The following is a 25,726-nucleotide window of genomic DNA, read 5'->3' on the forward strand; positions in this document are numbered from 1 at the left end:
TATATATATTATACTAAGCATAATGCCAACATACAAATGAAAAATTTTATTGCTTCAGGGTTAAGAATATTAATAAATTAAAAATGAAAATTTAACATGTTGTGCACCCATGTGCACAAAGTGATGAAATTCTTTGTTACAGTACTTGGGTACAAAATTAAATCGTATATTTTTCTCATTTAGAGTAGTGTTTTACATTGATAATACAGATGAAATAAGTTAATGGCATGCCGATGCATAAACCAACGGCATCCCATAACATTTCAAAACCCCAAATCGTAAGACAGGGGTGGGCAAACTTACTCAATAAATGAGTCATTTACTGAAAGCTACACACCCCTGTGAGCCGCAAAATATATAATGTCAGTAGCTTTACGTAAAATAACCAAACATAAATGAAAAAAACAAACACAATATTAGGTTTTTGTTTGGTTAAATGCTAACCTCTGAAAATTTGGATGATATGCTGTTCAAACTGTAGATGTATTAATTCTCCCAATTCTTTAGGATTGAAGAATGGTTTGATATTAAAAAGGCAGTGGCTATTTGACCGGCGCCGGTTTTTGAATCTGAAACACTATTTAACCGGTCATGACGTCACTATATAGGCACTTTTTTCTTTCTCTCTTTCAAAACAAAAGACGAGAAGCGCATATACTGTATAAGTTCTAAATTCGACAACTTTATTTAACTCGATTCGTGGTGCGTATGATATTTCTCCGGTTGCTATTCCAGAGGGAATGAGTTCGATAATACCCGGAAGCGTTCCTTTTTTTTTGTTTTTATTACTTTTTTTTCAACTAAATTTTGACCCAAAGTGCATATTTTTAGTCAATTTTTAATTTGAGTTGCCTACAGCCCTATTTTTATGTCTTTTCAAATGTGAGTAATAAAGTTAGAGTTTTTTTAATTTGCTGGAATTTGAGATTTTCTCTGGGTACGGCAATTTTCCGTTTGTCATAAGAGGATGTGACCTTGACCGTGTTTGCCGAACAACGCATTACATTTTTGCTCTCACCAATTTAGTTATATACAATGCTTCTTTTAAAAAAATGGTAATGATTAAAAAAACTCTAACTTTATTACTCACATTTGAAAAGACATAAAAAATAGGGCTGTAGGCAACTCAAATTAAAAATTGACTAAAAATATGCACTTCGGGTCAAAATTTAGTTAAAAAAAAAATAAAAAAAAGGAACGCTTCCGGGTAGTATCGAACTCATTCCCTCTGGAATAGCAACCGGAGAAATATCTTACGCCCCACGGATTGAGTTGAATAAAGTTGTCAAATTTAGAACTTATAAAGGCGCTTCCCGTCTTTTGCTTTGAAAGAGAAAAAGAAAAAAGGTGCCTATGTAGTGACGTCATGACCGGTTAAATAGTGTTTCAGATTCAAAGATCGGCGCCGGTCAAATAGCCACTGCCTATTAAAAACTTAATTTCAGAAAATAAAGATTCATAACATTATGTCCTGCTATATACAAAAATGTTGTACACTAGTCTTCTCTCTCTCTGGAACCCAGCAAAGAATCCTTTCTCCAAAACTTAACTGTAGAGTGGCATTAACTGACATTTTTTAAAACCATGCCTTCTTGCAATTCAATCAGTTTCATTTTCACAGCAGATGTGTTTGTAACAAACGCTTGGCAAACTGGACAACCATATTACTGACCACACATTGAATAGATTCAAAAAGACATCAAAATATGATTTAGTTCCTGCAAATCTGGCTTGGAACTTCTCCAGTATATAGTCCTTGCAATTTATCTTTGTATTCTTCTGATTTGTGATCTGAGCTTGCCTCTTCAGAAAAGCATTTTGGTCTGATTCTGACACAGGAGAAATGACAGAATTTTTTCAACATTATTTCTCTTTAAAAATCTTTGATTTTGTTTTGGAAACTTAAAACCATTTTAGCTGTGTCTGATATAAATTTTTAAGCTATAAGGTAACAACACTTTCTCAATTTGGGATATTTCTATTCAAATGGAAAAGCCACAAAAGACATGCCGATGAGGAGTTTGCCCACCATTGCCATAAGATAATCAGATAATCTAATTTGGATAATCGCATATGTATAGATAGTATATCGATTAAACACACAAAAAAAGATTGGCAAATTGACTATGTGATTATCTGGTTTTGTCTGTAGTAGCATAATTGTTGTTTACTTTGCACCCATTACAACAATAAACAATACAGCTTGCAAATCACATTTACAACACAACAGACAGAGAAGAAAGCAGCAAAGGATATGCAGTCACTGGGTTAGTAGCTTTCAATCTTTTTGATATGTTATTAAGTGCTTTGCTGACTAAAAAATTAAGAATGCAAGTGAAGACAAAAACGTTTCAATTACCAACGGAATGGAGAAATGTTGGCTTGTGGAAGGCAACGACCAAACATGCCCTACCAGCGTGGTAGTTTTGAAGGTCATTTAACAACTTCTCAGTGGCTAAGGCCGTGATAACCACCAAGAGCTTAATAAAGGCTTGGCCTATAGAGTAAAACTAAGCGAGGTGATTTGTACGTTTACTATTTGACGGTAGCTTACTACAAGGCCTATACCCACTGACTTTCATACAGTATTTTTAACTGAAGTTACAGCAAACACAACAACCACTAACTGTATTCCTTGCATAGTTGTCACTTCACGTGAAACAGTTTGTTATTCGTGATCGATTTCATGGATTTTTTCTATTGGATGGTAAATATACTGACACTTTTCATTAGGCTGTCATTTATTACTACATGTATGCATCTCTTTGTTTTTATTTTATTTTTTGCTGTTTGTTTTTTGGATTTTGTGGCCGTGCTAACTACAGACATATAGCCTACTACATGATTTACTATTCAGGCACGTTGTACTTGTAAACCTTTCGAGGTTTAGCCACCTTTTTCCGTTTATTAACGTGCTGGTAGGACTATATCGACTATTGTAGCTAAAAGTAACTTTTTCGTCTCGGACGCGTTAATGACGAAAAATAAAATGAATGAATGAATTATTATTATCGTAATTTATGAAAAGATTTGAAACTTCTGAAAAACCTGCTGTCTGGCTTTGGCAATCACAACTTCCCTTCAGACAAAATAACTATGGCAACCATTTTTCTAGGTGGCGATAAAAAGTAATCGTGATAGAAAAAAGGGATTCAGTAACCAATCAAGAATGTTTATTGTTGTTCTTGTTTCAATGTATAAGTAATTAATTAAACTACCATTCAACGTTTTATAGGCAGAGAAAACTTTTTCTCAAACCGTAGAAAATTTCATTATCAGATCACCGCTTCAATGCGTGATGGAAATCTACAGATAAAACTGAATCAGGCATTGCAGAGATCTGATAATGAAATTTTCTACGGTTCGAGAAAAAGTTTTCTCTACCTATAAAACGTTGAATGGTAGTATAATTAATTATTTCTGAAAGTTCCTTGGTTTCATATTATCTCAATGTATAAGTGTACATGTTTCAAATTTTAAACAGAAAACCAACTTTTTTGACCAATAAAACAAGTCGTCGTCGCGTGAGCCTCTGGGGCCGACGGTCTATCCTTTTACCACAACAGATTCACGGTGTTCCCGGACTGAACTGGACCGGTAGGCTACCAGAGAATAACCAGTCTTTTGTTTGGTAGGCACTTTAACATGCAGATGTCATCAGGTGGTTTGAAGATGGTATAATTGTTAATGGTGTGGTTTGCGGTCTGTTGCTTAGCACCACATTCACAAGTAGAGAAAGAAGCCATTCCCCATTGGCGCACCGTGCATGGTTGAGCGGAAAAAACCCGACGGCCGTTCGGAAACGTTTGAGACGCACCCACGCAGTGGCGCGGGAACTATTCTTCTCTAGGGGGGGCTGAAGCTGCCGTAGTGCTGTGAGCTTCTGGGGGGCTTCGCCCCCCAGACTCCCCTTATTTGGGAGAACATTTAAAACTGGTGGTAGGTATTATTGGTCCCTTCCTGTGTGTAATAAGACGCCAAAAACACACACATTGTAAGTTGTAAGAAACGAAGAACGGCAACAACAAAAGCAGCTGTTCAGGAAATTAAAATGAAAACAAACAAATTAGAAAGTGATATGAAAAAACAGTTTGTGGAAATGAGTTCTCACACGCTTCCGAAGATTGCTTTTCGCTCAGGTTTTTCTCTATGACCTGCTGTGTCATGAGTTTTTTGACATCCACAGTGTTTAAAATGTTTTGGTGGACATGCATCAACGCAAGACGAGTAAGTCTTTTTTGTGTCATTGAGCTTCTCAACCACGTTTTCAGGCGCCATAGAGCAGAAAAAGAACGTTCTGATGATGCAGCTGAAACCGGGAGGCAAAGGCAGGGTTCCACAACTTTTCACGTTTCTTTGAAAAGATCTAGTCTTCTAGAGTTGAGTTGCGGTAGTAGGCTATCTCATTGCGGTTTTTCCACTTACAACATCGCTGAGCAAGGTAAGTTCCGGGTTTGGGTAATCTTTTCTGATGGCATCGGGTAAGCTGATCTCAATATCAGATCCTTCCTCACCGTTTGCACAGCTCAGAAGGGCCTTCTCTCTGTTGGCTGCTGTAAGCAAATCAGCCTGGTTGAATCTTCGATCAAGCTCAGCTTGAACCAAATCAAGGACTTCGATGTATTGCCGTTTCCACGCTCCTTCTCCCGCAGACGACAAAGCATCCGATTCCTCTGTGTTTCGAAATCTTGCTAGAGTTTTGCTCACTTGGGGATTCTTTGGCGTCTTTAGGTTATTGGCAGACGCAAAGACGTTCGCTGCTTCCACAAGCATGGAAACGGATTAATGTTTTCTGAGATTTTTGATTCGTTCGCGGAAAATGGTGATGATCCAAAGATGAAGAAGCAGAGATCTTCTTGTTTTGGAGCAGTCTTGCGACAGCTTCTGCAAACTGAAAAACTTCACCGCTGCAGGTAATCGCAAAATAAATATCTTTGCACCTGCGTCTCCTTTCATTGCCCTATTTTCTGTCATGTAGATGATGTAAGTCAGACATTGCAACAGCCAAACAGGGTAGAGTAGCACTTAACAGCATGAGCGAGGGCAGAAGCACGAACGCACCAACGAGTAGGAAACAAATCCAGCAAATTGCAGGCAACTTCACCGGAATCAAAAAGCGACTTGAATAAAGATTTACGTTTAGACGATCGATTCACGAATTACAACTGCAACACCGTGAACGAAGTTTAAGGCATCTGCAATAAGCCTCACCTCCTTTACAACGTCCTGTAAAATCAAATCGAGAGCATGATTACTGCAGTGAATGTATAACGATCCAGGGCATAATGCTTTAAGTTTGGCCCGCAGGCCGTTATAACAACCAGATCTCTTGCTGTTTTATGCTGCAAAGTGGATATTGCAGAATGATGTCCAATAAACGATAGACCGCCGTGTTAGTAAGGAGGATGGCTAGTACCGCTACTGCGAGGTATTATAGCTCCCTGTGATTGACGACTCTTATTGCGAATGATGAGCGCGACCACACGTAGCAGAAACTCGATTCATCGCAGCAACTATTGCTCGAATAATATTCTGAAAATATGTTATGTACCTTAAATTTTCAGAATTTTCTAGGGGGGGCTGAAGCAATTTTAGAAAATTTCAGGGGGCTAAATTAGCTCTAGGGGGGGCTGAAGCCCCTTGAGCACCCCTACTTCCCGCGCCCTTGCACCCACGTATGTTTTTGCAGTGTCAGGCCGGTGGAACGGGCGTCGGCGTCGGGAATTTTTTCGTCATATAAATTGTTAAAACAATTTCACTTGCCTTTTCTTTCTCTCTTTGTGTTTTTTTCTTATAAATTTTTTAAAATTCTACTAACGGAGACACTGTTTGACGAAAAATATGGAAACAGTGGGAGTGAAGGAAGAAAATGCCACCGACAGAGTAATGTGTGTAACAACCGAATTCTGCAAGATCATAAGCTGACCTTGCATTTAACAGCTGTGCTTTTCGCCTGACAGGAACGGCTCCAAGATTAGGCCTCAAATTATCACAAACTGACTCAAGCTGTCTAAAAGTTTATTCATATACACACAAAGACACTTACTTGCAATCCACGAACAAATAGTTAACCCTCATAAGTATGAAACTTTTGAAAATATAACCATCCACCAGGCATGGAGGAATCATTTTAAAAGTATATTAGGTGGGCCCAGAGGCGCAGCTGTTAAAGTCAATTTAAATTCTCTGATTTGCCGTTTTCGCTACCTTTTCAAAGGAATTTGGCTTTCAAAAGTGAGTGGGCCAGACCCACCCAGAAAATAAAGTAGATGGGCCCAGGCCCACGTGGTTCCTCCATACCTGCCGTCCACCGCTCTTGTCAGAACGCAAAAGCACGATTTCGATAAATGAAAAACAGAGATTAAAACTCATGCAGTTGGAAGTCACTGAAGCGTGACAATAAAACAAAAACATTGAAATTAAAAAGGGATCGCAAAAACCACACCTCAAAATCGCACTTTAAGCCTACCTTGCAAATTTTTGAACATTCAACCCAGCTCTTTCCAAGAACCAAAATTGAACTAAAGGCAACAGTGCACGATAGCCTACTCGAAAAAATGTAATCTACAATTTGAAAGCACAACCAAAACGTATGCCCACATGATAGTCAATTTTTGAATTAACTGTAAGTGTACGAAAGATTAAAACTAGCTGTGTCCTCTCAAAGCAGCCACGCGGAAAATATAATAGCCTAAACAATATAGGTTAATTGGCTAAATCTAGGCCAGCGGGTCCAGGGAAGAAACACTTAATCACGTTCTCCCCCAAAAAATCGAAAATAATACTTGAATTTTCTACATTTTTACAATATTTGCTTCCTCGCCCCATCCTATTGACCTAACGGGTGTCATTGGAAACGCATAATTTCAGCAATGGATTCAAGGAATGCAGTAGCAGCTTAATGGCAAGTTTTAAAGAGTCCCTCAAAAAGAAAGATACGAGACTAATCATTGGCGTAGCCAAGGAGGGGGGAGGTTGGGGGTTACAACTCCCCCCCCCCCTTTGGCACGCGTGTGACGTCACGATATTGAGAATGATGCTTTCAGTCAAAAAAAATTGCCTAATTTTAAACAAAATTGCATTAAAAGAGCTAGTTTTGCCAATACCAAACATTCAACACATCTCAGCCAGGAATTAGCAACAAGAAAACATAGAGACTTAGCTTTATTTCCGAAAAATGCCGAAGAAAACAAGATCTTATCCTTTTGCTATGCCACCGGACAGCATCATTTTACAGAAATATTCATACCCATATTTTTGTTGAAAATGCTCTCAGAATGCACCGAATTCAAAGTAATTTTTAAAAATTTTCTGGGGGAGGCCCCCCGGACCCCCCGCCGTTGGGTCGTCAAAAACCCCTTTTCAAAATTCCTGGCTACGCTACTGATACTAATAATAGTATATTTAAACCGCTATAAAAATTAGACCTATAAGTAGATGTCAAACTTAATTTTTCCTATTGCCGATCCGAGATGCTATTTTCGTTTTAAAACCGGTCCGTAATAAAAAAAAAATGGTTGGGGACTGCTGGGCTACACCACTTCCTTCTCTTAGAATTTTTATAAATATATTTTTCAAAATTTGGAGATATGCTAAGTCCCTTATTGGCTCAACTAATTTTGCCTATGTCAGCCCTTTTAACTTTTTTCTGGCACAAATTTTTATTTATAGCCTACAAGCCAAGTTGTTTTACAAGGGATGTCAAATGGCAAAAGATTTGGAAACGCGATAATCAGGCCCTTCATTAGCCTGTAACTGTCAAATAGAGCTGTTGTGATGTTTTTTACTTGATTGATTGCCATCAGTATCAGGTTTCTTCACATAAACAGTACATAGCTCATAAAAGGCATAGCCTACAGAGCGCTTACAGACATTTCTGATGTCATGTTATTTCGAACTGCTTTTCTTGCTTTGCCATGACGTCTGGAATTTCTTTGTATTGTTGTGAGTAGAATTGTTTTCATTGTTTTGTTTACTTACCTGAGCGAAAAAATCCCACGAACAATAATAATTTGTATTCTGAAAGTTGCTTTGTTCGATTCAAGTTCAGCAGCAAGCTCATTTTACGAAACCACCTTTGTCAGTGAGAATTATAGATAGAAATTTCACTAGTTAGCACATTTTTTTACAATTAAATCAGTCAAAAGATAGGTAAGCCTACTTTTTGTGGTAACTTAGGCTAAGTTGAAGTGGACAACTGCCCCTTTAGGAAAGAAATGTAACGCAACACAAGATTTTTGCAAAACAGTTTGTGTATTTGTTCACATATACAACGGTTCAGTTGGAACAGCACTTCAGAAGCTACATGTTATGACTTGAGCTGACTCAAAGGCAGAACGGAAAACAAGAATTAGATCACATGCCGATTCACCATAATAAAAAAGGTAGGCATATGCTGAGTCAAATCAAAATAAAAAGGATCTCACAAAGAAAAGCTATGGTTAGCCAATGGTTTCTAAATGCATAGGCAGGTATTGAAGCAGTGGCTAGTCACATACCTAACTTTCCAAGAAAATATTACTTAGGCCTATCCAAAAACAAATAGCCAAAAGTATTAAAGTTATAGCTACTGCTATAGATGAAATGTTTCCTTACAGTCAAAACACTTATGGTAATTATCGGGTCGAATTAAGTCTTTTGCCATAAGTTTATAAATTTCAGCTACAGTCCGACTTGCACCAGTGAGAAATTAAATTCTGGCCTAAGTGATTTAAGCTGTTGTTGTCTTGCATTGTTTTTATTTCACCTGAAATGTACTTGCAACTTGCTCTGAGCAAAGTAACAATAATAAGCTATGTCTTGGGCTTACTTAAGGTAGGCATAGAGAGCAAGAAACTTTTGCAAAATCCATAGGTTCCTTTTTTCAGATGTTCGGTTTCCAAGTCTTTATCTGCAACCCATGAAAAGAGCAGGTAGCTCATCCTGCCACTTTTACATAAGGAAAGCTATAACTTACTTAAAACTTTTTTAAAAAGTGGTTGTTGTTTCTCGGTGTATTAAACATTAAATTACGTGGGCAGAAAAAGTAACGCAGTCAACCTTTGCGTTTTTTTTTTCAAGCAACTTTTTGAGCCTATCCGCAGACACTGTGAGATGCTCTTGGGCCGTGTCGAACCGCTGCTCTTTTGAAGATTGTAGCAAATCTCTCACTATTCAGATTTGCGGCATACAACTTAGTATTCAATTGGCAATTCAGACGCAATTGAAATCCACAAAAATGTTTCGAAAATTATAATGTAAAGCTATATTCAGAAGTAGGCGAGGCTTTCCTGAAATTAAAATAAGTTTGTAGCCTATAAGTAGGCTTGAAGATTAGATATTACTTTGCGAATATTACTTGCAAGCTGCTGTTGAGTCAACTTCGTATGTTAGCTTCGGTTTTCTAGCTATAATTATTGTAGGTATTTTTATCAAACATGTTACTTTAGACATCACTGACGTCAATTTGACAAGGAAAAAAGAGGTTGGAATGGTTTCGTTTACTATTTCTACCGGTTTTATGAAAGGTTAAGTGCTATTGGCAAAAGAGATAAGGCAGTCACAGTGAGAAAGTAGATTTAAATGGTCCAACGAGTCAGAGACTTGAACAATTACGTCAGTGTTATTCATTATTCCTTCTATTGACTATATGCTTGTTTTGATGACAACAATGAGTAGTTTATAGAATTCTGGCTACAAAATTTGCTGCCGACAACAAAACATTATAAATTGAAAGAAGACTTGCATCAAATTTGAAAAAAACGTAGAACTATTTTGATAAACTTATATATTTTCTAAGTAAATAAAACTATAAGTCATGGGAATATATTGTTTACCAAATAAGTTACAATTTAGCCTACTTCACATTGCATGTGAAAGGCATTCACACAATTACTTGTTGTATTGAGGCTATTTATATATTAGAATCAAGTAGCCTAGTATGTGCATTTTCTACTTTTCAGTTTAAAGTAAAAGTATTACAGAGATGGAAGTAAGCACTGAGTTTGCAGTTACGTACGTACAACTAACTCCGGAAGTCAATAAAACCCACGTCGATCCCAACGCAATCTCGTTCAGGTATGTTAAAAGATAGGTTTATTGGCAATAAAACTGATACAGTCATTGCATCCAACAAAACGGTTGACTAAATAATCTTATAGTGAGTAGAATGCAGGGAGTGATATCAAGTAAATGTATCTTCTGTTTCAAATCCGTATTTTCATAAGGGTTTTACTTAAGCTTATATTCTTATTAAGCTGGTATACCTACCATTTTCCCCAATAAATGCAGCTATTTCTATAGTAGTTACACAAGATAACTCAGATCACAAACGACATAGCCTAGCTATGGTTTGCGAAATTGTTATTTAAAATGTTTCTGATATTTTTTACAATTTAAAAACAGCTCAGTTGATTCTCTTTATCAGCAGCGTAGAGATGATATCCACATAATTTCTTCTTCCACGCTCTGCGCTTATTCTCAAGAGTTCTCGACCACAATATTTCTCATTCCAACTTGTACCACTTTGAATGCAGTGCCAAAAAATTGTTTAATATTTAAATAAACATTATTGTTCAACCACAGTTGATATTTGTATATCGATTAATGTGTTCAGAAAAGTAAGCTACTATGTTGACATTGTCTGTTTTCCTTCGTTTGTGGTTTTTTAAAAGTTCACATAAAAAACTAAAAAATGCAAACTCTGCAGCCATTCAACATGGGCCTAAATCTCTAAATCCTCGTTGATTGGTAAAAATTTATGAAAGCTGCTGCCCGTGGATCACTCTGTGGTTGTGGACCACTCTGACCTTTTGTCTGTTTTTGAATGATTTATCATAATTGCTAGTAGGCTAATATCTTCCCTTTATTGCAGGTATTTTGGGATTTGCGTTTTAATATTTGCGATAGTTGTCGGATGTATTGGGAATCTTCTGACGATTCTGGCTTTTGTGGCAAATAAAAAACTACAAACTACCTTCAATATTTTCGTTGTGAACCTCAGTATTATTGACTTCATGACGTCAGCTTTGATGTTGCCATTTCACTTGGCTGGATACGTACAAATGCGGTGGTAAGCCTTTTGTCTAAAACGAGTTAATTAGAGTTTGAATTCCAAAATCCCAGTAGAAAGAGATTTCTCGAATTTAGTAAATTTTCCTGTTTCACGTTTTCCGGTTCAACAAAAACATCTTGGGATGTTTTAAATTGCGAAATACGGCCTATAATTCAAAAATGTTACTGCAGAGTGCACTATAGTTGTTATGGCAAATTTCGTAAGAAAATTTTTGTAGAAATATTAAACACCAAGTAACATATGTGTAGAATCACCGTATAAGAAAATCAGAAATCGGAGAAAAATTAACAAAGGAACCTTGTATGCTTTCATTTACGCTTAGTTAAATTTTAAATTGCTTCTACAGCCTACACGGCCCGTGGCTATAAAACTTTGGGTACCCCTGATGTAAACAATGAAATGACGAAAAACTTGTCAAACGTCAGAGCAGAGACTCTTTAAAACAAAGTTGTCTTATTTTTGACTGCCCAATCATTGCAAATGATTCCAGTTAATCTTGAATGGAAGTTTTGTTTTATTTTAGATTGATAACTGCCTGAACAATTCACAAACCTTTACAAATTTAATGTTTTATTAATCAAGTAACAACAATCCATAAATTTTTAATTTCTTTTGTCCGCCAAATCCTCACTTTATTACCACTTGCGACTTGCGTCATTTAGCTCTATTAGACGCCAATAGTCACCAAAGTGCATGCTGAAAAACTCTTCCAAGTTTACAACTTCAGTAAAAAAGCACAAAATTGGAGTACTTGAATAGTGTTTTTATTTTATGTTTGAAAATTGCTGATTTGTGCTAATTAAATAAGTTATGCTTACAGTAAAACAACTTTATAATTGTTTTATGTGTAGAATTTGCAAGTTTAATAATAATGATTTATTTCTCTTTTGTAGCAAACGACTTTCTGATGTCTTTCACTTGAAAACCATTTCACGCCCCAGACAGCAAAATCTGTCACTTTTACACTGATTTGTCTGCAAACGTTGAATCAATGCAAAAATGGCGTATTTTGCTGTCTGGAGCGCACAGTAATAAACAATATTAAAAAGTGCTGAAAGAATGTTGAGAGAAACTATTTTTCATAGTCACTTTCATAACAAATGCGTTGTTTTTATAAGAGTTTAGATGAAGCGTTACAATCAAAAGGGGATTAGTCATATAAAAGTGGTTAAATTACCCTATTGCTTTTTGAACAATAATTTATAATTCTGAAAAGGCACGTTAAACCATAAAAAAACAACCTATTATACGTCTTAAAAAAATATAGGCTACAATTTAGATTCCTTATTGGCAAAAATGGGATCGTTTATGGCTGAGATATTTCCCCAGCTGACACAATTGGTCGTTTTTATATTGATCAGCATATGCAGCTGTTGCATAGCCGTTGATTATGTGGTTTGTGGTCTGTTTCTCGGCACTACACTAGAAGAGAAAAATGTCCCTTCCCTTGCTAAGGCTATGTAGTTGTGTAAAAAAGTTCCACATCTGTGCGGAGACGGATGATACCACTCAAGCGATGTGGCGGCCGGCGGGTGTAACCAACGCATCGATTAACTGCCAATAACAAATGTAAGGTATAGTTAAGCACTTCGCAGCACTGCAGCAACGATCAATCGAACGTCAGCTGCTAAATAGGTCAATTGTGGTTGTGTAAATGTAATGAAGCAACAAGTTAACGTAACTGAGTCGTAAAGTTGTTTGTTCTCTGCAGCCTAATATCTTTTGTTTACCTTGCACGCCATTACAGTTCACTGAAGAGCCCACACATTGTTTTTATAACAGAAATATTTAAATTTATTGGATTTTGAAAATTCCCTTTGCTGTTACCTTTGTTGTGCGATTGCCCATTCAATTGTCTTTTCAATACACGAAAAAATTTTTGATATTATTTTTTGGACTAAACAAAATCAACGTTTCTGCAATGTGTCTGTTTTGTTAGATATTGATCAATTTACATTGTTGCAACGCACAGTAAAGTGCATAGATACTTTCTGATTTTAAATACACACCACTTTTAAATTTTATAATGTTGTTAAATGCTAAATCGATACTATCGGTAAATTAAACATTTGGTAGAACACAGCCGCTTCTCTTGCAAAGCAAAGTACTTCCCAAGTTCTCAATCTTTTTTAGCTTGTACTCAGTCTCACTTCTACCGACAATTTTTTGAACGCCAATTCCGATATATTGTTGCAACAATACTATGAACAAATATAGACACGAAAAAAAACATAAGTGTTGTCAACACAAAAATTATTAAAGCGACCATTTATACCAAGGAAGCAAGACCTATTCTCAGGGGGGGGGATACTAAAATTGTGACGTAAAAGCTATGTTTGTTTACTGGGCTTTCAACCAAGATTCCAAATCGTAATTGACTGTTACTTTTCAACCATTCTAGGAGGGGATGCAAGATCTAGTTGGTGATTTTAAAGTAGTGGCAACAAAGAAAAAGGTCAAGAACCATTGATTTATTATCTCATAAGAAACTTCCGCTTGTTTTAATGTTTGGTTCATTTTAAACCGTTATCCATAAAGAGCCCTGGCTCGGCGTTCGAAAGGTCGCTGGTTCGACACAGCTCAAGAGCATGAGGTTCTATCTTTGGCGAGACACTTAAAGGCATGCCTGAAGGTAGACACGAAGATTGGCTTCCTTGCCTTCCCGTCCGCTTAATCTAAATCTTCGACCACTGGGCGTAAGCCTGGATACGACAAAAAGCTGGTAGATCAACTTGACTATGAAAAGCTGAGTGAAACCCAGGAAAACTGCAATTATTGCAAGTTGAAATCATAACGATTTATACTATGACATATAAACAAACTGGTATGCTTGAAGTGCTTTGTATCTGAGCAGCTACAGTATTTGGCCCAGTGAAAAGTTTAGCAATATCACACAGTAACAACGCTAAGCTTGTCTATAAAGTGTTATTTCGGTTAAAGGTTGTTATTTATAGTCGCACAATACCTTGCCAAATTTAATAAATTACGAACTGAGGATCTACAAACATTAGAAGCCGTGAAACCCTCTCCTGGCTGTAATCAAATTAAATTGAACCAAATTTAATCTGCTACTTCCAAGTTCCACGAAATATCGTATGGAAGTATCAATAAGCTAATTTGCGTAAATTTTACGTTATATTGATGGTAGAAAAATAACCCAGATAGCAAATCAGTCATTTTTTACATTGATTCAACATCTGAAGATGTTGAATAAATGTAAAAAACGACTGCTTTGCTGTTTGGGAAGGGAAGTAAAAGTTATAAACATAATTCAATTGAATATTGTTTAATTGCTTGGTGACAAAAAGAACGGACTGTATTCAAACATTAATTTCAATTTATTTTAAAATCAAACGTTTAATTGATTTTCACGCGTCACTAGACGGCCACAGACGAGTTGTTGATTGAGACCTTGAAATGTCTGCTGAACATTTCAAAGTGATCAGCACTTTCAAAGACTTCAATTTAATAACGTAATTTAATGTCATCTTTTCAGTGCTGAACTCCAATGTTTGAAAAAAAATAATTTTATAATTTCACAAACTTGTGATCAGTTGGCTTGGCTACTACCCAAATATAACAAATGAGTTGTTTTTGTTTGCTTACTTTGATTTGATGTTATCCAATTTGTTATCAAATTAAGCACACGTGAAGATTCTTCATTCCTGATACTCATTATGAAATCACTGGGATAACTGCAGAAACAAGTTTTTTTTTTCTGCTAAAGGCTATAAGTTATTGTTGTGGTTCCCATGTGGGCGTAGGTACTGGCTTACGCAGAGGGAGCCATTGGGCTATGCTCTCTCTTAAACAATGTTGATTTTTGGCGTTGTTGTGATTTTGTAGTGCAAACATGTTATTTTTCAAGAGTGGTCTGGTGTAGCAGGGCCGTATTGACCGCCCCTCGTAGCGTCCAGGGAGGGGGGTCACGGCTGTTTCTCATTTTTTTATGTTTTTTGGTTTATTTGACATCAAAAAAAATATTGCTAAATAAGCTCGATATTTGATAGCTTAAATCAAGCAAAGCCCTATTTACCGCTTTCAAGACCCCGGCCCACATCTCTGTTTAAGAGCCCACCCATATCATTATTTAATTGGTGCTCCATCGTTTATCGGCAATTTTCAATAAAAAATGTGACAATCCTGCTCCAAAAACTCGACATTTTATAACTTAGGCTATGTCCATCGGTTTTGTATTGTTGATCGTCATTTGCAATGACTATTTTAAATACAAGGAAAACCTGTAAATATACGCTAATTTGTTGGAATTAACAGAAGAAATAATATTAAGCTCTTGCTTTCTTGGAAAGTGTCTTTCAACAGTTGATAGCATAAGACTTGTCCAAACTTAAATGCTCATGAAACGATGAAGATATTCAATAATGGCACCCAGAAGCGTTGACAGAGATTATCCAGCGTATACTTTTGCATTCGAGATGACAAAACTTTATTTGTCAAGCTTGGTGACAAGCTTGCCTTTACAAGTATTCAAAATTGTCAGAATTAAGCTTTTTAAGACTTACGCTCAAGTACATGTGAACTTTCGGAGAATTTCTCAGTCCAAGGATAAATTTTTCCACATTCACTACATTCAAACAAATTAACAGTAAAAAAGTGTTTAACACACAGGTTCTTAACCAGGGGTGCACGCACCACTAAGGGGTGCAAGACCTGTGCCTGGGTGGTACGGAGATGCTGAATTATCAAGGTTTGTTATGATATGACGTAAGAAGCAAAGTTGTTTTTACAACAAAACTTTCGAACTGTAGGCGACTATTACTTTTCAGCCAATCCTAGGAGGGAGAGGGGGAGGCGAGAACTGGTTGGTAATTTCAAGGTGGTGCCGACAAGGCAAAAGGTTAAGAACCGCTGGTTTAACATAATTTTTTTTCACAGGCCATTTGGAAACTATTCTTTTACAGCCAGACTTCAAGCTTATGCATATTTTTGTTGCGGTTATACATCTGTGGTCTTTCTGGTTGCTATAACCATAAATAGGTTCATTGGAGTGTTTTGGCCAACAAGATATTACGATCTGTTCCGTCGGAAAGGGTTCGTTTGTGCAATAGACACTAAAACTCAGGGGCGGATCCAGAGGGGGGCGATTGGGGCGATCGCCCCCCCTAAAACCTAAGAAAGTAGCTTTATTTTTCATTTATATGTAGGCTATAGGCTACGATTTGGAAAACGACATATCGAAAGCAATGTTGAATAAGTCTTTCGCCATGTTCAAAGATTAGGTTAGTTAGGCTAAGGTAGGCTATAATAATAACATAGTATTGAGGGCTCCAACTCGTGTCCGAGCATTGGTTTGTCTTCAAATCGAATTTGGCTTTGGATGGTGATGTCGTATGTGGCTTTGGAGGCCCAGTCTATGATGGAAAAGACGTGGGCAAAAGGCACATTGTATGGAGGGCGTGGTAGTTTTAGTTTTTCTTTTCTAATCTTTCGTTTTTCTTGGCCATTTTGTATTCCCTGGTTCTTGGACATTTTGCCTTCCCTGGTTCTTTTTCTCCAGAGCGATCTGTCACTAACATAGTAGCCTATAAGCAGTGCTATTTTCGTAAAAAAAAGCACAGGGCACACTGTCAGATTTGCCAAAATGAAAAATAATACACAACTCGCAAAATAGGCTACTAAGCTTTGTTCTACCATAACATGAATTATCAAAATTGGACGAGAGGTACAAAATTGTTTATTTTTAGAAATCCAGAGGGTATACTATTCGAAAAAGCAGAGAGTATACCCTCGAATACAGCACTGAGTATAAGGCTATTATTTCGTCACATTAGTCTAATTACCGAACGAAATTACTAAAATTTAAAAAAGTTTCCAAACTTTTTGCCGGCACTAGAGCATAGCCGCAACTTTGGCGGTCATACGTGGAACTAAAGCCATTGGAATTCTTACATATGTTTTGAGTTGAAGAAGTGTAATTATGCGAGGTTAATTTGTAAGCTTATTTTTGTAGAGCATTTAATATGATATCTCTCTTTTAGTCTTAAAGGAGCTGAGGATTGAGGAGCGACACCATAATGAAACTATATTGCAGTAGGCTATTACATGCTTTAAAAGTTGTCAGCAACATTAAACGACGCAGATCGCAAGAAACCTTGGATTTTTATATAAAAGAGTGACAGGTTGTGTTTCGAAAGAACCGTTAGAGCATGGTTGTGATGCCAGTTTTGTTAGCACTGAAACTGAACTGACTGGGGAATGTTCTGCTGCCGTCGCTAATGTCAGTGATAGGCCTACCAATAAGACTTCCATTATTCGACAGAATGACGTAGGATGCCACATTGATTCGATTTCTAATATTGATGACTTAACAAAATGCGAGTTTCTAAAGAAACCCTGGAGACCTTCACATGATTTTAATCTGCCATTTTCTACTCGTCATAAAAAAGGAAAGGAAGAAAAAAGATACTGGAACTAGTCCCACTTGGATAAATTTCCATGGTTGGTTTATTCTGATGCCAAAAAAGGACTATTTTGTAAATATTGCAGCTTATTTGTTATTGGCCGCGTGTTGAAGGATCTCACAAGCACGTAGGCCTACCCCTTCAAAAACTTGTTACAAAGCCTTTGACTGTTTTTGCAAAGCTTCTTGAAAAAGATGGCGATCTAACAACTCACGAGAAACAGCAGTACCATAGAGATGCAGTGGAAGGGGGTAAAGATTTTCTGAAGACCTTCCACACACCAAGACAACACATTGCGAACCAGTTATAACAACCTCAATGTCTATAGCCTATCAATATTATGCTGTGACATTGCGAAGATAGAATTAATTACCTGTTATTATCTTTCGGTGGCCAATTTTTAAATTGCTGTGGAACAATCAAGAGTGAAACCATCATCTCAACTATAGGCCTAAATACGGCTAGGTTGTTCAGGCTTTAAGTTCAACTTGACATGGCAAGGGCACATCAGCCCTTTATCCCTTCCTTTTTGTTTAACAACAGCATTGTTGAGTTTTTTTTTTAAGTTATAGAATTTCTCATAATTAGTGTTCGAAGTGCTCTCAGAACGCACCAAATTCAACCTAAATTTTCTAGGGGAGACCTCCCGTCGTTGTTCGTGCCAGGCTGATCACTTGTCTGAATGTCAATGACATCGCCCCCCCTAACGTTAATACCTGGATCCGCCCCTGCAGTAAAACTAGGCTACACGGTTTCTATTTATTATACCAAAGCACTTTCATCTTGCAGGAAACAACCCAGCGTGTTTCAAAATACCACATTTTCAAAAGTTTTTTTCGGTACTGAACTTTTATTGGGCTGATAGTTCTTGGTCAAATGTAAACTGCATCTTTCAAAAGAACTTCGTTTTAAAAATAATCAGAGCTTAATAGAATCCATTTCAATTACCACCCGTTACTTGATACTTTTTTAAATTGAAAAATTAGTTTGGAACAACATTCAGTGTCAGCCAATGACGTCGCCACAAAGCTTGGAGGAACAATCACTCCCCGAACATTTTATCTTGTTTCCCCCCCCAAAAACAAAGTTTTCAATACTATTACAGCGTTTTAATGACATTTAATAACATGTTGAATAAAGTTTATAAATTTTTGGCTGCATTCAGTAGCTTTATTTTCAAACAAATTCTTTATTTTAAATCTTAAAATATTTGCCCTCTCCCAACAGTTACTTTTGTCATTCTAAAATTTTCTTTCTAGCTAAATAATATTGTTAAGTTCTCAGTTTTGAGCTGATCGATTTAAAGTCTTTTGGTGTTGTTTTGGCAAATCTAATCAATGTAAAAACTCACCTGCGATTATTTTGGACTGCAGCGTGAATAAAACAACCAAGTACACTATCTTATAAAGCAAGAATGTTATTTTTAAATTATTGTTTTTATTTCCACAGAATGACTATCGCGTTGATCGTTTGCTGGACGTTTGCTCCCCTGTGCCTTCTTCCTTCTTTGATCGGAACAGTCCCCTCGTGCCCCAGTGAATATAAAGCTGTAACTGGATTTTCAGAGTCTCAATTTCTCTGTACTTTTAGACCTATTTGTATACGAAATGGTTGGAAAACGTATATGCAAGTAAATTTGTTTGTTTTAGAATTTAACCGATGCTTTTTATGATACAGTGTAAGCAATATTGTGTATAGCCCATTGTAATGGTTTATTTTTTTCACTTGTAAACAGGCTATTTACCAACAGAAACAAAGGATAATTTAAAAATCGCGTGTTGGGGGGATTCTGCTGTTTGAATAAAGAAAAAAAAAAAAATTAACATAAAAATGTGACGTTATATATTTCAGTGGATACGAGTCACCTTTCAATTCATTCCCTTGGGCATAATGGTTGTGGTGTATTCCGCCATATTTGTAAAGTTGCACAAGAAGGCCATGAAAATGAGTAAATCAATACGCTCAAGCCTGAAATCACCACGGAAAACCAAAGCTTTGTCCACTGGATCGACTTCCTCTTTTGGTCAAGCGAAACACTTAACCAAAAACGTAAGTGTAGCTTCAATGGTTGTATGTTCGTATAGGTTTTAAACTAAAAGTGAAGAAAAATAGGATAATGACTGTGTATTATGCGCAAGATGCGCTACATGGTTAATAACAAAACAATTCAAAGTACAGTTTCATAACTTTCAAGTTTATATTGCAGGAACATGCAAAAAGGCCACTTTTTCAAAGAAACGCGAGCAATTTGGAGCAAAGGTAGGCTAAGTAGACTAATAGAAAGCCTATATCACAAAATTTTGTTGTTTCATATTTGTCGCTATCAGACTGTCACGATTCTTTAAAAGAGACTGCAAAAGATTGATGACGTAGTTTATTGGGGTGTCAGACAGTGGTGCCACTCCTAGTGTTTTTCCACTAGATCTAGTGTTTTTGGATTGCATCTAGTGTTCTAGTGTTTTTTTTGCTATCTAGTGTTTTTTTAGCGATTTAGTGCTATGTTGGTGTGCATGAGTTTGAACAGTGTTCAAAGTAGCCCGACCTATTTTTTGTTTGGCTGCATCAATGTGTTTGTAGTGCTTTTCAAAGTGCACAGCGAGTTTTTTGTCTGGTTACACCCAATGATGACCAAATTTGAGATATTTAGCATAAATACTTTAATACACTCAAATGAATGTGAAAAGTGTTAGACTAAAGTTAGACTAAAGTAGGTAGCGTAGCCGTAGCCTACCTTATGGCAGGTTTACATTTCGTTGGCTAACGTTTCGTCGTCTTACATTTGATGAGTGTGGAGTTCTTAGACTACACTACCTCAGAGATTGTGCGTAATATTGCGTTTTTGACAATATATTTGCAAAGGCCAAATTTGGGGCAAATTTTGTTCGCCCCCCCAAAGTGTTTTACGGCTCCTACGGTTTTGTTTAAATGTTTGGGTGGCAGCTGACTTTGGTGACCTTTTGGTCTTTCGCTGCCATCCTTGTTGCGCAAATTATTTGTGTTTATTGTGTTTTTGCTTTTTGTGTCTTTCTTTTTCGCCAACAAAACAAAAAATAAACTGAACTGAACTGACTTCAGGTCTCTCACTTTCAAGGAAATTCACTTCTATTTTGCAATTTTAAGGACTTTTAACACTCACTAACGCCATTGGCCGTCATTTTTGTACATTATGCGTGTAAATGATCGTGTTTTTATGATACTAGTGTTTTTTTGTGAATCTAGTGTTTTTTTTCCAGTCAAATCTAGTACTTTTCCATGACAAGAGAGTGGCAACACTAGCGTCATACGTAAAACAGTCAAATCGATGGTCAAATAGTTTTACTTGTGAAATGATAGATGAAAATTCTTGAAGGACTTTCAACTGTCTGTTGTGAAATATATTTGTACCGGTTTATATTTGTACCGTGTAGTAACTGTAGTATTCTCGCAACAGACGAAATACAAGGTTTCTCTCTCACTCACAACTTCTCGTACAACTCTAAAATCTTGATCACAACTTTTAATAGCACCAATTCTGATCTACTCGTATTCAATAATTTCAACTTCAATTCAATTCTCAACCTCAATAATCTCAATAATCAATGACGCAAATTACGCCACTATTTATAACGTGTTTGTTTTGACCAGTAACTTCGAGAAAGTACTATAATGTTACGTCATAAGAACACATTGTTCTGGTCAAGTTTTATTACACGTGAACATCTTTGTGACGTCATAACAAACTACTACCTGCAAATTGCTCGATATAATAAGGATTTCACAATCAAAGGTCACTATAGGACAGTAACCGATAATAACATCTAGTAAAAATTATATAATTAAAACAGCACGCTTGGTCCAGACACATAATGCAGCCTACCGTGTGGGCTATGCTATGCCTATTGATTGTGACATTAACTGTGTTCCACCAATTTACATGCTATCAGACTACATTTATGTCTGCATTGCCATAATGATTTGCTTTAGGACAATTGGCTACTAAATTGACATTGCAAGGTCTAGCCTATTCGGCTATTGAAATTGACAACGTAAAAAACGATTTACAAACCAATTCTTGAAGTTTAAACTGCCTAAGGCCTATTTATTAGATCAAACAATAGTCAATTTAGCACAACTCTTTACGATAACTTGTCTTAGAATTAGATCAAGATGCAACCTGCAATAAAATTGTACTCACTGATGATCGTGTATTCTTGGAACAACGAAACGCCACATTGATATATAAATGAAATCACGAGTTTTTTTTTTAATTGTTTCAAATATAGATATTGATTTTAGATTTTCGGGTACGTTTTCAAGAAAATCTGTTTTTCTTGGTTGACCTCTATTATTTTCAGCACAATCACTTTATTAAAGAAGCTATGGAAACAAACTTTTTGTTGCACTTATAGCAAGTTTTAATGATGGCGATATTCGCAACCAATATATGGCGCAAACACATTTGAACTGAGATAACATTTACAAAAACACAGACTATCCGAGATTAAAATCAGTGACGTAACTAAAAAGAAAATTTTAGAGGGTATAAAAGCAATTGTTGGAGGGTAAACGTCATTCAACATAAATTACAATGGTATTAAAACATATTTTATGAGAGAGCAAGATAAAATTATCTACATCTCTGATTAAACAGTTTTAAAATGTTCACGGGTCGAGTCAGCATAATTTAACACACAGTAAAGTTTTGAAAATCATCAAATTAAAAATCAATTTTGAAAATCGTGCCATAAAAGTTATTTGTTTCAACAGGAGATCGGACAACAATCGTCGGATACTGTTAGTGAGCGTGGTCATATGCATCGGGTATATGGTAACGTTCTTACCCAGTCTTATCGTTAATCTGCTTCCTGGCAGGTATGACACATCGCATTATGATCCATTATCTGAATGCAATCCGCCGTGGTAACAATATAACTGAAGAGCTTACCTTAGCACGATTTTAGTGACCGAGCTTTTTCCGATAGGCTTAAGGTATCCTATTGTTTGCATTACCGACTCTCAAAAACATCATTATATTTGCACAGTTTTTTTGCCCATGCCACAGTATAAACCATGTGTGTCTGGTGGCTTGTTTTTTTAGCAAAGGGCTATACGTCATCATGCATAAGCATTCTCAGGTCATAGATATTGTTTTAATTCTAAATCTTTATAAGCTTATATCTACATTTTACAAGTCATCGTAGGTTGCTGTTTTCTACTCCTTATTGTAGGCTACTGTATAAACTCTTACCTTCGTACGCCGCCGCGTACCACTCACAAACGATAGATCTAGCTAGATGCTTTAGAGGCTACCGTGGAACAAATGAACAATTTGAAATTTACTAAAAAAGTATTTTTATTTTCAGTAAAGATTTCGACGTTCGCGTTCACATGACGGCATCTAATCTCGCCTGGTTCAACAGTGCCCTCAATCCTGTCATTTACGTCGTAATGAATCCAAGATTCCGGAAAGAATACATCCGTCTTCTCAAATTGCTTTTTGGAAAAGCAACAGGAGGTTTCATGAATAATTCCTCGGTCAACTTGGCAAAGAGCAGATCTAATAATCTGCATACCATCAATGATCCTTTGAAGAAAAATGTCACAAAGGAGTAAACAAAACTCTTCATATTCTTCTCTGACAGACCACTGCAGCTCTATATCACCGACTGGTTATAGTGTTCCTGCAGCTGTTTCTGATAAAGTTTTGTTTGGTTCCAGATCGGAGGACATCAATGATTTTTTTAAAACTCTACTAATTGTGTTTGTCCTTGCTCAAAGCATTGAGAAGGAAGCCTGAAATATGCTGAGATAAGAATGTGTCCACACCATAAACATAATAGTCTACATATTTTATTACGAGCGATTGTTTGTCTGCAGCTTAATCATTGGCTACAAAATTCTTGCTGCCCAGCTTGCTAAATAATGATTTTCTGGAAGAGGTGTCCAATGTAGGGCTCTAGGTCTAGCCTACATTAACGGCATTGTCTGTCTGTTTATGGACTCTTTGAAAGTAGCCCAAGTGTTAGTATACTATTGTTTCTTTGTCTTCAAAATTGAATAGGCTATCATTTGTCCTTCAGTATCTAAGCCCACCCAATTTATTACATATTGGAGAGAGATGAGCGGTATTTTTAACAACCGGATTCGATCGGGAGTGGAACCAGGATCGAATGAATGAAAAGCAAGCGCCTTGTCCACTGTGACATCCTTATGTGCAGTAAGCTGAAACTTTAAGGCAAAATAAATGTCATTTGAACAGTGTAACGTCCGCTTTGTTTTGTTTAGTTCAGCGGTTCTTAACCTATCGCCTTGTCGGCCCCACCTTGAAACTACCAACCAATTCTCCCACCCCTCCTTTAGGATTGGCTGAAAAGTAATAGTCGCCTACAGTTCGAAATTGTTATAGAAACGTGGTAAAACAACTTTGCTTTTTACATCCTAGTATAACAAACCTTGATAATTCAGCATCCCCGCACCACCTAGGCACAAGTCTAGCACCCCTTAGTGGTGCGTGCACCCTTGGTTAAGAACCCCTGGGTTAGTTGCTACATTACATTGGATGGTGTTTCTCGGTGTTGATTTTTGCGAAGTTGAACTGTCCGACCAGCTTTTTATGAGTGACACACACCATTTGAACTTGTTTTCGTATTTTTAATGTGCGTTCAGCCAATCTCTGTTGCTCTAACTTCGCGCTTTTATTTTTGACTGTTTTTGAAAACAGCAATTTTTAAAATGAATCAAAATCAATCTACGATAGCAAACCATTGCAAAACAGATGACGTAATAAAACAACAAGTATTGTAAAATAATTGGAACAACCTGTTATTACGCCATACAAATGAAGTACGGATGAAAACTAAGCCGAAAATTGGAAAAACAAATGACGTATTTATTGAACACAAAAGAACATGTTAAAGCTATTTGTATTGATGTGATCAAAAATACCTTGTGACTTGTGACACACAAACTCCTAAATTTCATCTTGCAACGGAAAAGCCAAGCAACGATTCTTTTCAGCTCGATCCAAGAAGAAGACTTCAAAATGTCTTCGAGGAAGTGAGATTCACTTTGGATTGGAAGGCACGTTTGTTTTGGTTGCTTAATCTCTAGGTCATTGTTCATTACTTTGAGATACTTTGGTTTCTTTGGCCCTTGAGGTTGTGTTTTTCACAGAACATCAAGGCCGTTTCTCCACTGACTGCGTTGAAGAGAGATTGTGTCGCATATGGGTTGAAAGGAAGCTTTATATAATATTATATAACCGTGACCATTATAAGTGAGAACGTCTGCTCACACAAAAATGTTGAGCCAAACAAACTCAATGTTTTCTTTTCAAAAAATTCCTACTTCTGGAAATTTGTTTTTATCCAGTTGCTGGTAAAAAATCACGAAGAAAGATGTTGCTGTTGACCTCGGCACTCGGCGTCGTAGTGAAGCACGATTAGCTGCGGGCCAAAATTAAGATATTGTGCAAAAACAGGCGCGGGTCATACAAATACGTATCACTGGCCGGACTTTGGACACCCCTGGCATAGGCCTACTAAAATACTGTAGATCGCCGTGTAGCTCACACTGATCATTTTGAAAATGAAAATAAACGAAGGTGGCAGGTGGGTAATCTCATCTACTCACGATAATCCAGTCTTAACATTCCAAAAACTTACCAAACCAGATGTTAAGTTTTCGAAGATCAGTGTTAACCTTTGGAAGTTGCAACCCTAAATAGCTAATTAGGTTAATAATAAGTTTTACTTTTACAGCATTGAAAATTTGAGCTTGTGTTTTTCAAAAGTCGTTGAGGTCTTTCGAATAATGTAGCCTGTTTGACTATCTAAATGTGTTCGAAAATTTTATTATGGTGAAAAACATTTTGCCCAGCTGTAGCCTACTGTAATTTGTAAACCCACTATTTCAAACACAGGCTATTTTGTTGAAAACAGTTCCAACATAAACTGTCCGCGTAGCGAACGGCAATCAAACGTATAGCAACAAAGCCTTTGATATTTTTCAATAAAAAGATAAGTGCAAGGCTATGCACGATTTTGCTACGACTATAGGCAGCTAAAGTAGTAAATAAATCAATAACGGTAAAATAATCAATCAATCTACAGGCATTTACGTCAGTAAAGTTGCTGTACAGCATTGAAGCTAGATTGTGACATTGACAGTAATTTGGTAAAAAAGATTAATCCCTGTGCCTTATTGGATTAATCCGGCAAATTACGTAGTCAGCACAACTGTCAGCTGCATAGCCTAGTGGTGAGAGCGCAAT

General features: G+C 36.7%; 1 protein-coding gene across 1 annotated transcript; it reads left to right on the top strand.

Annotated features, from left to right (window-relative positions):
- Positions 1-9,955: 9,955 nt before the first annotated feature.
- Positions 9,956-24,439, top strand: LOC145768742 (protein trapped in endoderm-1-like). Its single transcript, XM_082580323.1, has 8 exons — positions 9,956-10,056; positions 10,853-11,050; positions 15,950-16,105; positions 18,925-19,105; positions 19,327-19,524; positions 19,682-19,734; positions 22,222-22,326; positions 22,818-24,439. Exons 1-8 carry the CDS (start codon positions 9,965-9,967, stop codon positions 23,065-23,067), a joined length of 1,233 nt encoding a protein of 410 aa, XP_082436449.1. The 5' UTR covers positions 9,956-9,964; the 3' UTR covers positions 23,068-24,439.
- Positions 24,440-25,726: the final 1,287 nt, after the last annotated feature.

The sequence above is a fragment of the Aplidium turbinatum genome, chromosome 4 (assembly GCF_918807975.1).
Source record: "Aplidium turbinatum chromosome 4, kaAplTurb1.1, whole genome shotgun sequence".
Taxonomy (NCBI): domain Eukaryota; kingdom Metazoa; phylum Chordata; class Ascidiacea; order Aplousobranchia; family Polyclinidae; genus Aplidium; species Aplidium turbinatum.